At 45.6% G+C, this 16,544-nt stretch overlaps 1 protein-coding gene across 1 annotated transcript in view; it reads left to right on the top strand.

Annotated features, from left to right (window-relative positions):
* The window catches only part of Ttn (titin), a 269,525-nt gene extending 258,475 nt beyond the window's left edge, over positions 1-11,050 (top strand). Inside the window, 11 exon segments of the mRNA XM_036184883.1 lie at positions 1-478; positions 568-873; positions 1,166-1,759; positions 1,872-7,333; positions 7,373-7,522; positions 7,639-7,795; positions 8,592-9,283; positions 9,376-9,529; positions 10,031-10,140; positions 10,225-10,420; positions 10,752-11,050. The exon segment at positions 1-478 is cut by the window's left edge and continues 98 nt beyond it. Coding sequence (XP_036040776.1) covers positions 1-478; positions 568-873; positions 1,166-1,759; positions 1,872-7,333; positions 7,373-7,522; positions 7,639-7,795; positions 8,592-9,283; positions 9,376-9,529; positions 10,031-10,140; positions 10,225-10,420; positions 10,752-11,050 — 8,598 coding nt within the window.
* The last annotated feature ends 5,494 nt before the right edge of the window (positions 11,051-16,544 follow it).

The following is a 16,544-nucleotide window of genomic DNA, read 5'->3' as shown; positions in this document are numbered from 1 at the left end:
CCTGACATTAAATGGTACCGGTTTGGTAAAGAGCTCATCCAAAGCCGGAAGTACAAAATGTCTTCAGATGGGCGCACACATACTCTGACGGTAATGACTGAGGAACAAGAAGACGAAGGTGTTTACACATGCGTAGCTACAAATGAAGTTGGAGAAGTAGAAACCAGCAGCAAGCTGCTTCTGCAAGCGGCACCACAGTTCCACCCTGGTTACCCACTGAAAGAGAAGTATTACGGTGCCGTGGGCTCCACACTTCGGCTCCATGTTATGTACATCGGTCGCCCAGTACCTGCCATGACTTGGTTCCATGGCCAGAAACTTTTGCAAAACTCAGAAAGCATTACTATTGAAAACACTGAGCACTACACTCACCTTGTCATGAAGAATGTCCAACGTAAGACTCATGCTGGGAAGTACAAGGTTCAGCTCAGCAATGTCTTTGGGACAGTTGATGCCACCCTGGATGTGGAAATACAAGGTATTTTGCTTTTGCCTTTGGTACCATTCTTTTCAGAGATATTAAGAAACACACAGTGAGACCCACTACATTGTACCTTCTCTCGACAGATAAACCAGACAAACCCACAGGACCAATTGTGATTGAAGCACTACTGAAGAACTCCGTGGTAATCAGCTGGAAGCCACCTGCTGATGATGGCGGCTCCTGGATCACCAATTATGTGGTGGAGAAATGTGAGGCCAAGGAAGGTGCTGAATGGCAATTGGTGTCTTCAGCCATCTCAGTGACAACCTGTAGAATTGTGAACCTCACAGAAAATGCCGGCTATTATTTCCGGGTCTCAGCTCAGAACACCTTTGGCATCAGTGAGCCACTAGAGGTCGCCTCCATCGTGATCATCAAGAGTCCATTTGGTGAGCACAATCTGGTCCCTAGCTCTTCTGGCTAAGTGGTAAAAGTTTGTCCCCATTAAATTCTTTTGAGCAGAAATAAAGTTTGAGAGGGAATAGAAGGCTCCGATAAAGTATGTTTTTCTCTAACTGTAATTGGATGTTTTTATATCTTTGGTGGGGGGGGGGGTTACAGGTACATATTCTATTCCCTTCTTTGTAGTTGCATAGAACTTTGGAGTCATTAATTAAAATAGGATTTTAAAAAGTAAAGCTATTTTAAACATGACAAATCTTTTTATTTTTTTTTTAATAGAAAAACCAAGTGTTCCTGGTAGACCGACCATCACTGCTGTGACCAAAGATTCTTGCGTTGTGGCCTGGAAGCCACCTGCAAGCGATGGAGGTGCAAAGATCAGAAATTACTACCTTGAGAAGCGAGAGAAGAAGCAAAACAAGTGGATTGCCGTGACGACCGAAGAGATTCGAGAAACGGTCTTCTCAGTGCAGAACCTCATTGAAGGGCTTGAATACGAGTTCCGTGTAAAATGTGAAAACCTAGGTGGAGAAAGTGAATGGAGTGAAATATCAGAGCCTGTCACTCCAAAATCCGATGTCCCGATTCAGGCGCCACACTTCAAGGAGGAGCTGAGAAACCTGAATGTGCGGTATCAGAGCAATGCCACGTTGGTCTGCAAGGTGACCGGTCATCCAAAGCCTATTGTGAAATGGTACAGACAAGGCAAAGAAATCATCGCAGACGGACTCAAGTATAGAATTCAAGAATTTAAGGGTGGTTACCACCAGCTCATCATTGCAAGTGTCACAGATGATGATGCCACAGTTTACCAAGTCAGAGCTACCAACCAAGGGGGATCTGTGTCTGGCACTGCCTCCTTGGAAGTGGAAGGTAAAAACAAACCCGTGAACATCAGTTTGGTGTTAGACAAGCTATTATTAATTTGTGGGGCAAAGTATTGTTCAGTCTTGCTAAGTCATGTTCTTTGTTCTTTTACCTTTAGTTCCAGCTAAGATACACCTGCCCAAAACTCTTGAAGGCATGGGAGCAGTTCATGCTCTCCGAGGGGAAGTGATCAGCATCAAGATCCCCTTCAGTGGCAAACCAGATCCTGTGATCACCTGGCAGAAAGGTCAAGATCTCATTGATAACAATGGCCACTACCAAGTGATCGTCACAAGATCCTTCACATCACTTGTCTTCCCCAATGGAGTGGAGAGAAAAGATGCTGGCTTCTATGTCGTCTGTGCTAAAAACAGATTTGGAATCGATCAAAAGACAGTTGAACTGGATGTGGCTGATGTTCCTGACCCACCCAGAGGCGTCAAAGTTAGTGATGTCTCACGAGATTCTGTCAACTTAACCTGGACAGAGCCGGCTTCTGATGGTGGCAGCAAAGTCACCAGCTACATTGTTGAAAAATGCGCAACGACTGCAGAAAGATGGCTCCGGGTGGGACAGGCCCGAGAAACACGGTATACCGTCATCAACTTATTTGGGAAAACAAGTTATCAGTTCCGAGTAATAGCTGAAAATAAATTCGGCCTGAGCAAGCCTTCAGAGCCTTCAGAACCAACCGTTACCAAAGAAGATAAGGCCAGAGCCATGAATTATGATGACGAGGTGGATGAAACCAGGGAAGTCACCATGACTAAAGCCTCACACTCTAAAACTAAGGAACTCTATGAGAAATACATGATAGCTGAAGATCTTGGACGTGGGGAGTTTGGAATTGTCCACCGTTGTGTTGAAACATCCTCAAAGAAGACATTCATGGCCAAATTTGTTAAAGTCAAGGGGACTGATCAGGTTTTGGTCAAGAAAGAGATCTCCATTCTAAACATTGCTAGGCACAGAAACATCTTATACCTCCACGAATCATTTGAAAGCATGGAAGAACTGGTTATGATCTTTGAATTTATATCAGGACTCGACATATTTGAACGCATCAATACAAGTGCCTTTGAACTGAATGAAAGAGAAATTGTAAGCTATGTTCGCCAGGTCTGCGAAGCACTGGAGTTCTTACATAGTCATAATATTGGCAATTTTGACATTCGACCAGAAAATATCATCTATCAGACAAGAAAGAACTCTACTATTAAAATAATAGAATTTGGTCAAGCGCGTCAGCTAAAGCCAGGAGACAACTTTAGGCTTCTGTTCACTGCCCCTGAATACTATGCCCCTGAAGTCCACCAGCATGATGTTGTCAGCACTGCCACGGACATGTGGTCACTTGGTACACTGGTGTACGTTCTGCTGAGTGGAATCAACCCATTTTTGGCTGAAACTAACCAACAGATGATAGAGAACATCATGAATGCTGAATATACTTTTGATGAAGAAGCATTCAAAGAAATTAGCCTTGAAGCCATGGATTTTGTTGACCGGCTCTTGGTGAAAGAGAGAAAATCTCGCATGACAGCATCAGAGGCATTGCAGCACCCATGGCTGAAGCAGAGGATAGACAGAGTCAGTACTAAAGTCATCAGAACATTGAAACACCGGCGTTACTACCATACCCTGATCAAGAAAGACCTCAATATGGTTGTATCAGCAGCCCGCATCTCCTGTGGTGGGGCCATTCGCTCTCAGAGGGGAGTAAGTGTGGCTAAAGTTAAAGTGGCATCCATTGAAATTGGCCCAATCTCTGGGCAGATAATGCATGCAGTTGGCGAAGAAGGGGGAAATGTCAAATATGTATGCAAAATCGAAAATTATGATCAGTCTACCCAGGTAACCTGGTACTTTGGCGTGAGACAGCTGGAAAACAGTGAGAAGTATGAAATCACCTATGAAGATGGAGTGGCCACCATGTATGTCAAAGACATCACCAAGTTTGATGACGGTACCTACAGATGCAAAGTCGTCAATGACTATGGTGAAGACAGCTCTTACGCAGAGCTGTTTGTTAAAAGTGTGAGGGAAGTTTATGACTATTACTGCCGCAGAACCAAGAAAGTCAAGCGCAGAACGGACGCAATGCGGCTCCTTGAAAGGCCACCAGAATTTACCCTGCCTCTCTATAACAAGACAGCATATGTGGGGGAAAATGTCCGGTTTGGAGTAACTATCACGGTCCACCCAGAACCTCGTGTGACCTGGTATAAATCAGGCCAGAAAATCAAGCCAGGTGATGACGAAAAGAAATACACATTCGAGTCTGACAAGGGTCTTTATCAATTAACAATCAACAGTGTGACCACAGATGATGATGCCGAATACACCGTTGTGGCAAGGAATAAATACGGTGAGGACAGCTGTAAAGCAAAGCTGACTGTGACTTTACATCCACCTCCAACAGACACCACCCTCAGACCCATGTTCAAGCGGCTACTGGCAAACGCTGAATGCCATGAAGGCCAAAGTGTCTGCTTTGAGATCAGAGTGTCTGGCATCCCCGCCCCAACATTAAAATGGGAGAAAGATGGTCAGCCGCTGTCCCTCGGGCCCCACATTGAAATTGTCCACGAAGGCTTAGATTACTATGCCTTGCACATCAGGGACACTTTGCCTGAAGACACGGGTTATTACAGAGTCACGGCCACAAACACAGCTGGATCCACCAGCTGCCAGGCTCACTTACAAGTAGAACGGCTGAGATACGTCAAGCAAGAATTCCAGAGCAAGGAGGAACGTGAGCGGCACGTCCAAAAGCAGATTGACAAAACGCTGAGGATGGCTGAGATTCTCTCTGGAACTGAAAGTGTGCCGCTGACCCCAGTAGCCCAAGAGGCTCTGAGAGAGGCTGCCATTCTTTACAAACCAGCTGTGAGCACCAAGACTGTCAAGGGAGAATACCGGCTTCAGACGGAGGAAAAGAAAGAGGAGAGAAAATTCCGCATGCCTTACGAAGTTCCAGAGCCCCGCAGGTTCAAACAAGCCACCGTAGAAGAAGACCAACACATCAAGCAGTTCATCCCTATGTCTGACATGAAGTGGTATAAGAAGGTCCGGGATCAATACGAGATGCCTGGGAAACTTGACAGGGTTGTCCAGAAAAGACCCAAGCGCATCCGCCTTTCAAGATGGGAGCAGTTCTACGTGATGCCTCTTCCCCGGATTACAGATCAATACCGACCCAAATGGCGGATCCCCAAACTATCCCAAGACGATCTGGAAATGGTGAGGCCAGCCCGCCGGCGTACCCCTTCTCCTGATTATGATGTTTATTACTATAGACGGAGGAGACGCTCTCTGGGTGACATGTCAGATGAGGAGCTACTCCTCCCCATCGATGACTACCTGGCGATGAAAAGAACAGAGGAAGAGAGGCTGCGTCTTGAAGAAGAGCTTGAGTTGGGCTTTTCAGCTTCGCCCCCCAGCCGAAGCCCTCCACGCTTCGAGCTTTCTAGCCTGCGGTATTCTTCCCCACCAGCTCATGTCAAGGTGGAGGGCAGAAGAGATTTCAGATACTCGACCTATCACATCCCTACAAAGGAGGAAACCAGCACAAGTTATGCCGAGCTGCGGGAACGGCATGCCCAGGCCTCATACCGGCAGCCAAAGCTACGGCAGAGGATCATGGCTGAGAAGGAGGAAGAGGAGCTTCTGAGGCCAGTGACAACCACCCAGCGTCTCTCGGAATACAAAAGTGAGCTTGACCACATGTCAAAGGAAGAAAAGTCCAAAAAGAAATCAAAGCGACAGAGACAAGTGACAGAGATAACAGAAATTGAAGAGGAATACGAAATCTCAAGACGGGCTCAAAGAGAATCGTCCTCATCTGTGTCCAGACTCCTGAGACGCCGGCGTTCCTTGTCTCCAACTTACATTGAGTTAATGAGACCAGTGTCGGAGCTGATCCGATCCCATCCACAACCAGCTGAGGAATACGAAGATGACTTAGAAAGAAGATCTCCCACTCCAGAGAGAACTCGTCCACGTTCTCCCAGCCCTGTGACCAGCGAGCGATCTCTCTCAAGATTTGAGAGGTCTGCCAGATTTGATATCTTTTCCAGGTACGAGTCCATGAAGGCTGCCTTGAAGACTCAGAAGACATCAGAAAGGAAGTATGAAGTTCTGAGTCAGCAGCCTTTCACACTTGACCACGCCCCTCGAATCACACTGCGCATGCGGTCCCACAGGGTGCCCTGCGGCCAAAACACACGCTTCATCTTAAATGTGCAGTCTAAGCCAACTGCTGAAGTTAAATGGTACCACAATGGTGTCGAACTCCAAGAGAGCAGTAAGATTCATTACACCAACACGAGTGGGGTCCTGACCTTGGAAATCCTGGACTGTCATACTGAGGACAGTGGAACCTACCGGGCTGTGTGCACCAACTACAAAGGCGAGGCATCTGACTACGCAACCCTGGATGTAACTGGAGGAGATTATACCACCTATGCATCCCGACGCAGAGACGAGGAGGTTCCCAAGTCAGTCTTCCCTGAACTGACCAAAACAGAGGCGTATGCGGTTTCATCGTTTAAGAGGACATCGGAGATGGAAGCTGCTTCTTCGGTCAGGGAAGTCAAGTCACAAATGACAGAGACAAGGGAAAGTCTCTCGTCCTATGAGCATTATGCCTCTGCGGAAATGAAAAGTGCTGCCTCGGAGCAGAAGTCACTGGAGGAAAAATCCACAGTGAGAAAGATGAAGACGACCCTGGCGGCAAGAATTTTAACCAAGCCGCGGTCCATAACCGTCTATGAAGGCGAGCCAGCAAGGTTTTCTTGTGATACAGATGGGGAGCCGGTACCAACGGTGACCTGGCTGCGTGGAGGACAAGTAATAGGTACTTCTTCGCGCCAGCAAGTGACCACCACAAAGTACAAATCGACCTTTGAGATTTCTTCGGTGCAGTCGTCAGACGAGGGCAGCTACAGTGTGGCGGTAGAAAACAGTGACGGCAAGCAAGAAGCCCAGTTCACACTGACCGTGCAGAAAGCCAGGGTGACTGAAAAGACTGTGACATCGCCACCCAGAGTCAAGTCCCCAGAGCCTCGAGTCAAGTCCCCAGAAACGGTGAAGTCTCCCAAAAGAGTAAAATCTCCAGAACCAGTGCCTTCTCATCCAAAAGTGGTGTCACCCACAGACACAAAGCCCGCACCGGCAGAGAAGGCTCAACAGCTCCCAGTCTCTGCCCCACCAAAGATAACTCAGTCCCTGAAAGCCGTAGCTTCTAAAGATATTGCAAAGCTGACCTGTGCAGTTGAAAGTAGTGCACTGTGTGCCAAAGAGGTCACCTGGTATAAAGACGGCAAGAAACTCAAGGAAAATGGGCATTTCCAGTTTCATTACTCAGCAGATGGTACCTACGAACTCAAAATTCATAACCTTAGTGAGTCTGATTGTGGAGAGTATGTTTGTGAGGTTTCTGGTGAAGGAGGAACTTCCAAAACCAGCTTCCAGTTTACTGGGCAATCCTTCAAGAGCATTCATGAGCAGGTGTCAAGCATATCAGAAACTAAGAAAGCCACTCAGAAAACTGCGGAGTCAGCAGAAGCCAAGAAATCTGTCCAGAAAACTGCGGAGTCAGCAGAAGCAAAGAAGCAGGAACCAACAGCCCCTGAATCAATTTCCTCGAAGCCAGTAATTGTTACTGGGCTGCAGGATATAACCATTTCTTCAGACAGTGTTGCTAAACTTATAGTTAAAGTTACTGGAGAGCCCCAGCCAGCTGGCACCTGGACAAAGGATGGAAAGGTAACCAGTTCTAAAATGTCCTTTACCTGTTTCCTAGAAAAATCTAATGTCTCCTCATTCACCCCCCAACTCCAGATTAAGCCATGCTTTAAAACTTCAATACTTGCTTTCCACAGGCTATTGCACAAGGCAGTAAGTACAAACTCTCTAAAGACAAAGAAGGATTCACCCTAGAAATCCTCAAGCCCGAGACTTCTGATGCCGGGCTTTATGCCTGTACAATAACAAATTCTGCTGGGTCTGTGTCCTCCAGCTGCAAGCTAACAATAAAAGGTAGGTGGAGTTTTGTGTGTAACTAATGTTTCCTAGAGAACACTATTAAAACAAGTTTCTAACACACAACATACACCAGTGTAAAAAAAATGTTCAAATCTAGAAACACCAGTTTACAGTTAATATATGCCTCTGTATTAGCATAAAAGGTGTGCATGATTACATGCGGTGCTATATATGATTTCCCATATCTTACAACCTGCTCTCAGGGATATTTAAGAATCAAGTCAGGCAGGTCTAGTACCTTTGGCCTATAATCACGACACTGGGTTAGAGCAGAAGGGTAAGGAATTCAAGGTCAGCCTCAGTTACAAAAAGAATTTGAAGTCAAGCCTCGGCTCTATGAGGCCCTGGCTCAAAAAATAAAATAAGTAAAATTGAGTGAATACACAGAACATTAGTTCTTCTCTAAACTTTGAGGCTTGCCATTTTCCAATACACTCATAATCCCAGTAAAATTAGAGCATCTGTCTTTCAAAAGATAATTTTTCATTTGCTCAAAAACTCCAAAGTCCACACATCTAAACCTTTGTCTACCCTGTTCAAGATGTGTCCCATGTCATATGAATCATCGTCAACTTAACCTAGTTTAAGAAGCCACTGCACCAATCTCAAGAGTCCTGTGTGACAACTTCCTACAGATGGAGCTGAGGCAGAGTTGGTGTTACCAACACCACATATAGAAGCTGGCATTTGTTTCAGGCTCTGTATCACATAGTAGAATCTACAAAAGTAGAGAGGGAAGTTACTTTTCAATTAAGTCTACTTACATTGGTCTCTTTCTTATTTTTTTTAGCTGTAAAAGACACCGAGGCACAGAGAGTATCTACCCAGAAGACCTCCGAAGTTACATCTCAGAAGAAAGCAAGTATCCAAGAGGAAATTTCTCAAAAATCCCAAAGTTCTGAAGAAATCAAGATGTCAGAGGTAAAATCTCATGAGAAACTGGCCATCAAGGAGGAAGCTTCCAGAGTTCTGATTTCTGAAGAGGTCAAGAAATCAGCAGCAGCCTCCCTAGAAAAATCCATTGTCCAGGAAGAAGTCACCAAAACCTCGCAGGCATCAGAAGAAGTCAAAACTCAAGCTGAGATCAAAGCGTCATCTACTCAGATGAGCATAAGCGATGGCCAGAGAGTGACTCTGAGAGCCAACATTGCTGGTGCCACTGATGTGAAATGGGTACTGAACGGCACTGAGCTGACTAACTCAGAGGAATACAGATATGGAGTATCTGGCAGTGACCAAACCCTCACCATCAAGCAAGCCAGTCACAGAGATGAAGGAATCCTCACCTGCATAGGCAAAACCAGTCAGGGAATCGTCAAGTGTCAGTATGACTTGACCCTGAGCAAGGAACTCTCAGATGCTCCAGCCTTCATCTCACAACCCAGATCTCAAAATATTAACGAAGGACAAAATGTTCTCTTTTCTTGTGAGATCAGTGGGGAGCCATCCCCTGAAATTGAGTGGTTTAAAAACAACCTGCCAGTAAGTTTAAGTTATGAATATATATAGTGGAGAAAATTTAGAATGTCGTGTCTCTAGCTAAAGACTTCACTGCCTTTTCTCCATTCTTTTAGATTTCCATTTCTTCGAACGTTAGCGTGAGTCGCTCCCGAAATATATATACTCTTGAAATCCGAAAGGCATCCGTAAGTGACAGCGGAAAGTACACAGTTAAGGCCAAAAATTTCCGTGGCCAATGTTCAGCCACAGCTTCCCTAACAGTCCATCGTAAGTACATCTTTGCCACTTTCCTTATGACCTCAGGGTGGGGTGAGGTGAGGGTTGCTTGAGTTTTAAGCACAGAAAATTCTCAAAAGACCTTGTGAAAATCCATGTGTAAGAGAGAGAGGCATCTTGTGTGAATTCATCCTCATCATCCATTTCTCTAAACAGGAACTTTGGTAAGTTAAATTTTGGAAGTTACCAACAACCCTGTAAAAACTTTCCAGACTATCATGTGTTAATTGCCTTATACATAGCTAATCATTTTTCTCTTAAGTGACTTCTAGCACCTGCATGTAATGTTAGAAATTTAAGAATCATTTCTCGGAGCCATGGAGCTAGCTCTTGATGGATGGATGTATACATGTATTTGCTTATGCTTCGACAGCAAACTGTTTGGATTGTGTTTCCATGTGTGTAAGTTCGCATTCCCGTTAAGGTGGTGTCAGACGTCTCCAAATAACCAGATGTCTTTGATGTCCCCTGTGTCTCTGCTATGCTCCACAGCTCTAGTCGAAGAACCACCCAGAGAGGTGGTGTTGAAAACCAGTGACGATATGAGCTTGCAAGGAAGCTTCTCGGCTCAGTCAGTCCAAATGTCTGCCTCTAAGCAAGAGGCCTCATTGAAAACCAGTGACGATATGAGCTTGCAAGGAAGCTTCTCAGCTCAGTCAGTCCAAATGTCTGCCTCTAAGCAAGAGGCCTCGTCCTTCAGCAGCTTCAGCAGAGGCAGCGCTAGCAGCATGACTGAAATGAAGTTTGCAAGCATGTCCGCCCAAAGCATGTCCTCCATGCAAGAGTCCTTTGTAGAAATGAGTTCCAGCAGTTTTATGGGGAAGTCTAGTATGACACATCTGGAAAGCTCAACCAGTAGAATGCTGAAAGCAGGCGGAAGAGGTGAGCAAGAAAATGTCCGGTAGAGGAGCCAAGCCACATGCATGGCACAGTATAGTTGTAGAGCAGCGGTTCTCAACCTTCCTGATGCTGCGGCCCTTTAATATAGTTCCTCATGTTGTGGTGATTCCCCAGCCATAAAATTATTTATGTTGCTACTTCCTAACGGTAAATTTGCTGCTATTGTAATGTAAATATTTTTGGAGATACAAGCTTGCCAATGGAGTAGTGACCTAGATGTTGAGAGAACCACAGTTTCAGTAAATTCAATAGAAAGTGAACAGGATTTCTTGTTTCAGTGATCCTAAAACTTTTCTGTTGCTGTTCCACACAGGGATTCCACCTAAAATTGAAGCTCTCCCGTCCGATATCAGCATCGATGAAGGTAAAGTTCTAACGGTAGCCTGTGCTTTTACTGGGGAGCCTACTCCAGAAATAACATGGTCCTGTGCTGGAAGGAAAATCCAGAACCTAGAACAGCAAGGAAGATTCCACATTGAAAACACAGACGACCTGACAACCCTCATCATCACGGACGTACAGAAACAAGATGGTGGACTTTACACCCTGAGCCTAGGGAATGAATTTGGATCTGACTCTGCCACTGTGAATATTAATATCCGCTCTATGTAAGAGGGCCGGGGGGCTCTTATACTCCACACTCATAATCCTTCACAAATCATTCACATGGACTAATCTTTCTGACCTGTACATATTTTAAGTAGTTTTGTATCCATCGAAATGAGTCACAGTTCCAAAATTATGCATTTCAATCCTTTCATACTTGTTGACCTGAGAATATTTGCTAATGACATGTACATACTGTATATAGCCGGATTCACGGTTATAAAGTTTTGTACCATTTATTTTATGACATTTTACACTGTAACTTTTGAAACTAATCATTGGTAGGAGAAAGTTTCTTATGGATTATGGAACGAATACCCTGCCAATACTTAATCAATCTTTGTGCCTCAACATACTGTTGATGTCTAAGTATGCCTCAGTGGGTAGAGAAATTCCCCACTGAAGATGTCCTAGCCACCTAAAAGAGGATGCTGCTGTGCATGTCCCTGACATGCACACTGATACCTACTGAATCAGAAATGTAAGGCATTGGTGATGTTTGCATCTACCCTCCTGCAAGCAACACTTTAACGTCTTACATTTTCCTCTGATGATGTCACACTTAAAATTATCATGACAAATATTACCAGAGCAAAGTGTCACGGCCAACACTTTGTTCGCTCACTTCACACTGTCTCTGTCATAAAGAGTGCCTGGGTAGCTTGGGAAAAGTACCATCTCCTGGCCATCCCCACGTTTAACCAAGCTCCTCAAGTATTCCTATGCCAGAGCAGTGCTAACTCCTGGAGGTCCCAGGTGCAGCTAATGCCTCGTGTGGTAGTTCTAAATTTAAATTACACCCGAAACTGGGCAACTAAGAAATGAGCCACAGCAAAATAATAATAAAATAACAACAAAAGAAGCTGTCGTTAAAACAACAATACTACCAACTGCCCACACACAAAAAAAATTTATCAATGTGATGTAGTCCTTTTCATGGCGATATAAGTTCAATTGGTAGTTATAAATGTTGGACCTCCTTGAGATTAAAAAGAAAAAAATAAAGCAAGCTATCTGCACCTCAAAATGTGTGGCTGGTTGTTTTCTGCGCAATTCTGGGGAGGGAGTTTTAGCTTCCACACAGCAGGGGTTACCACAGACAGGAGAGGGAACAGCAAGTTCCAAACAGCCAGTGTTAAAAACTTACTCAAAGCAAATGTTTACAATGCCATATTGGATGAATTCAACAATTTTGTTTTAAAGGCCTAGATATAGTTCTCAGAATAAATTTATCCATGGATGTTTGTCTTCTAAAATTATGAAAAACAATAGTTCCATGGGTAACAACTCAACTAAATCGACTACTACAGCTACAGAGGAAATAACAGGTCTTGGGACTAAAGAGCTTGAATAGTGCAGTTAGTGCTCCTGGCCTTCTAAAAACAACTGGTAGGCTGGCGAGATGGCGCTCAGCGGTTAAGAGCACTGGCTGCTCTTCCAGAGAACCCACATGATGGTTCACAACGGTGGTCTATAACTCCAGTTCCAGAGGATCTGACACCCACCCTCTTTGGGCACCAAGCATTCGGGTGGTACACACACACACATGCAGGCAAAGCAACCATTCCCATAAAACAAAATAATTTTTTAAAATTGACAAATACTTGGTACAAAAATAGCTTCTGCCATAAAAACCTATACTTCTCTACTTCAATTAGCTAAGAGTAATTATAAACATACAAAGATGATCACTTGCCTAAAGTGGCATCAATATTCACTGTAAGTGGCCAAAACTGAAGCAAACATACTTTAATTTTTATTCTCTAGAAGACCACCTTGGGTCTCCAAGTTACCTTGGATCTTCAGCAAGTTACTCTGGCTTAAGTCAGAGTTCCTAAAGACAGAGCCCTGGTTCTTTCTCTAGCAGTCTCGAGCACTACCTTCTAGCTGGCCACCTTAGTGGAGATGTGCCCTGTTCACAGGTGTGCCCACCTGCCTGCCTAGTAACTACTGGGTAGGAGCTAGGGATTCTCAGCAAGGTCCTTGGATTACTTCACAGGCAATACAAGAATGTAGCATCAACAAGACTCCAACCTGATGTCACAGGGAGCACGATGCCACTGGGTGCTTCAAGAAGCAAGGATGCCCCTTTGAGTACCCCTTAAGTCGGTCAGCAGCTCTAGTCATCGGGGCTTAGGAGGCGAGGAGAGGTGGCCGAGGAGGGTTAGCGGGGGAGAAAGCCCCCGTTGGGTACGGTGGTTTACTGTTTACTGGGGCAGCTAAACAGTCAACACTCAACACATACCTTGGGGAAGCTGGAGAGGACCGACAACATCAACTGCACATCTCATCTTAGATAACAGCTTGTGCTTCAAAATGAGAGACAGGGGCTGGGAAGATAACGCAGCCAGGAGAGATGCTGGACAAGCACAGAACCTGAATTTGTTCCCCATTTAAAAAAAAAAAAAAAAAAAAAAAGCTAAGTGCGTTGGCATTGAGTGTGGGGGAGGGGCTTGCAGTCAGGCCAACCCAGCCTAGTCAGGAAGCCCTGGGCCAACGAGAGATCCTTCTTCCAAAAAAACCACTGTGGCATCACCTGAGGGAACGACACACACGCCTGTGCTCTGGCCTCCACAGGCAGCTGTGCACCCACACTCACGAGAGCAGGATGGAAAAGGGATTCCCTGAGGAGGGTGGGGGTTTGATGTGCAATGTCCTGCTTCTTGTCAGCAACTGTCTGCGCTGACTGAATCCGCCTTGTCAGTTTCCAGCCCCTAGGGCAGGGAAAGACCACAACCGCTTTCAAGAGAAGGAATATGTACTGAGGCCAAGGCCCGAGTTGCTTTTTTCTCCTCAGTGGGAACTCCTGGCTGGGCCACAGGGCACTGCTGATGGGTACAGGAGGGGACCGCCCTGGGAGACAGAGGTGGAACTCTGTCCCCGGGCTCCTGGCGCCTCCCGCTTTCCTCCTAGGTCCTCTGAAATCAATGCCTCCTACTGAGGTGGGTGGTACTGCTGCCCCCCACCACCATTAATAATCTGAGAAATGGTCCCCGGTTCCTCAGCATCATGGCTTCATCTCCAAGTCAGATTAGCTGTCCTCCCCCCATTCCTATGGACAGGGGGCAACAGAGAGCAGGGGGAAAAATACAAGGCTCTCCCAGATGGCAACCCAACCAAGCCACAAGACTTACAGGCTGTCATCACTACCATACTGCCGTTTCTTTCCTCTATCTCTTACAGTATGTCCCACACTCTGGTTATACAATATACAACACAATTTCAACAGTGTATGTTGAAATTACATGTCTGTACATGCACACTAACCTCAAATGTAGGGTCTATTAACTAATTTGTGTGAGTTGGGACTGGTTATTGAACTTCACCATTCCTTGGTGTTCTCATCCATAAAATGGCAACAACCCTCTCAATACTGTTGGGAGCATCAGGCAAGTTAATACATGTAAATTTCATACAGCAGTGCTTAGCATGGCACCCAAGATACACTAGCAATAATTCTTATTAGGGGCCACTGTGGAGGAGAGCGAAGCTACCCTAGGTCTCACTGATGTTCACCAGATGTATTGGTTTGCTAGGGCAGGTGCAAACAAGTACCAGTGAGTGGTTTGCACAAGAGAAATAAACTCAGTTCTGGAGACTAGCAATCCAAAATAACATGTGTGTAGGGTTGTTCCCAACAGGTGTGAGGGGAGAACCTGCTCCAGGCCTCTAGGCTCACGCATGTCTATCTCCCAATTTCTCCCCGTTAGGGTACATGATCCATCTTAACTTCACTTTATCCCTCCAGGGACCCTATCTCAAATAAGATTACATCCTGAGGTCCTGGAGGTTGAGAATCCACCATATCTTTTGGGGAAGAGTCAAAATTCAACTTGTAACCTAGAAAAGACTGGCATATACACAGTTTCATAGGAACATTTTGATGCAATCTTTCAAAATATGGGTGTCCTCTGTCCAATCGTAGTGGGCTGTAGAACAAAAAGACATGGTAGTGGGGAAGCAGATAACCAGAAACAGTCAGCTAAAAAAGCTGGATGACCATGTCCATGGTGACCAAACCTGGTAAGAACGTTCTGAGGCTGTGCTCCAGGAAGATAAAGGAAATATCTGCACCAAATATAATTTCAAGAAAATTGGCAAAGTCTGTTGCGGGACATTTTAATCACATTGTGTGAAGATGTGTCACGGTTTTACCTTGCCTGCCCAAGGCACCTGATTGGTTTAATAAAAAGCATGGCCAATAGCTAGGCAGGAGAGAATAAGCAGGACTTCTGAGGAGAGACAAACTGTAAAGAATCTAGGCACATGGGGGATGCCAGTGAGACAGAGGGAGTCGGCCATACAGAATGAAGGAGAGGTAAAAAGCCATATGGCAAAACGGAGATTAATTGAAACAGATTAAGTTATAAGAGCTGGTTGGGAACCAGCCTAAGCTAAAGGCCAATAGTAAGTCTCTATGTCATTATTTGGGGGATGGTGGTCCAAGAAAGTCCAACAAGAAAGACCAACTACTCAAGTCCAGTTTCCTTGCATCAGGAGAATGTGGTCTGCTGGGAAACAGGACATTGGACATAGGCTGGCCCAGAGATCTGCATCCCAAAGCAGGTTACAAAGGCTTGGTTTTATGCCGTTGAGTGTTCCTGAGTATTTCCTCTGTTCCTCAGGATGTCTGTTAATAAAGCAATTCCTACCTGATTCCTCCTGACGCAGAGGAAGTGGCAAACGTCACCTGAGCCCCTGTGTGGGACCAGGTGCTCTGAATTCCCTGTTCTTTACTCAGTTGGGAAAGGCTGTTAATAGGCCTTGTGTGAGGCCCCTCCCAAACCAGAAGTTCCTGAAACAACGGAGCCTTGAGGACTAAGGTTTCTTGCTAGGGATTAAAGAGTTATAAATCCTGAGTTAAAGGGGACAATTCCAGGGTTCTCAAGCGAGCCTTGGTACCAAACAGCCTTAGGGGAACACAGGGTCAGAACGCTTCCCTAAAACTGCTGCATATGACTGAGGTCAGCTCCTAGCAGGCAGCGGCCAGCTCAAAAAACACCATCACCTGCCTGGAGGTCCTGGGCAGGTGAGGATAAAGGTCCTACTAGTTGCCCAATCTGCTGCAATACTTGATCCCCACCCATGAGAGCCAGCTATCCCCCTCCACTCCCACTTCCCCACTTAGAACTCCAGTGGGAGTAGGCGGCGTCAACAGACCCATCCGGCTAGCACGCACGCAAGCAGCTCAACTGCCTTGTCAGTAGAAACGAAGTCCACTTGTGGAGAACTCAGCCACTGGAGAAACCCACGGAAGAGAAGGCTGAAAGTGGAAGAACACTGAAATCCAGTGTCTATGACTAATATTTCTGTTGCAGTTTGCTGTGATTAAAAAACAAAACAAAACACCAACCAAAACCAACTTAGGGCAAGAAAAGATCTGTTTCGCTTACAGTTTCTGATCACAATCCATGCAGCGAAGCCCGCACAGGAGCTAGGGGTAGGAACTGAAGCAGGCAACTGAGGAAGGCTGCTGAGAAGCTCCATGCCTGTGCCTTTC

The sequence above is a fragment of the Onychomys torridus genome, chromosome 4 (assembly GCF_903995425.1).
Source record: "Onychomys torridus chromosome 4, mOncTor1.1, whole genome shotgun sequence".
In the NCBI taxonomy this organism is placed as follows: Eukaryota; Metazoa; Chordata; class Mammalia; order Rodentia; family Cricetidae; genus Onychomys; species Onychomys torridus.
The sequence above is the reverse complement of the archived record's forward strand: the minus strand, read 5'-3'. Positions and strand labels throughout refer to the sequence as shown.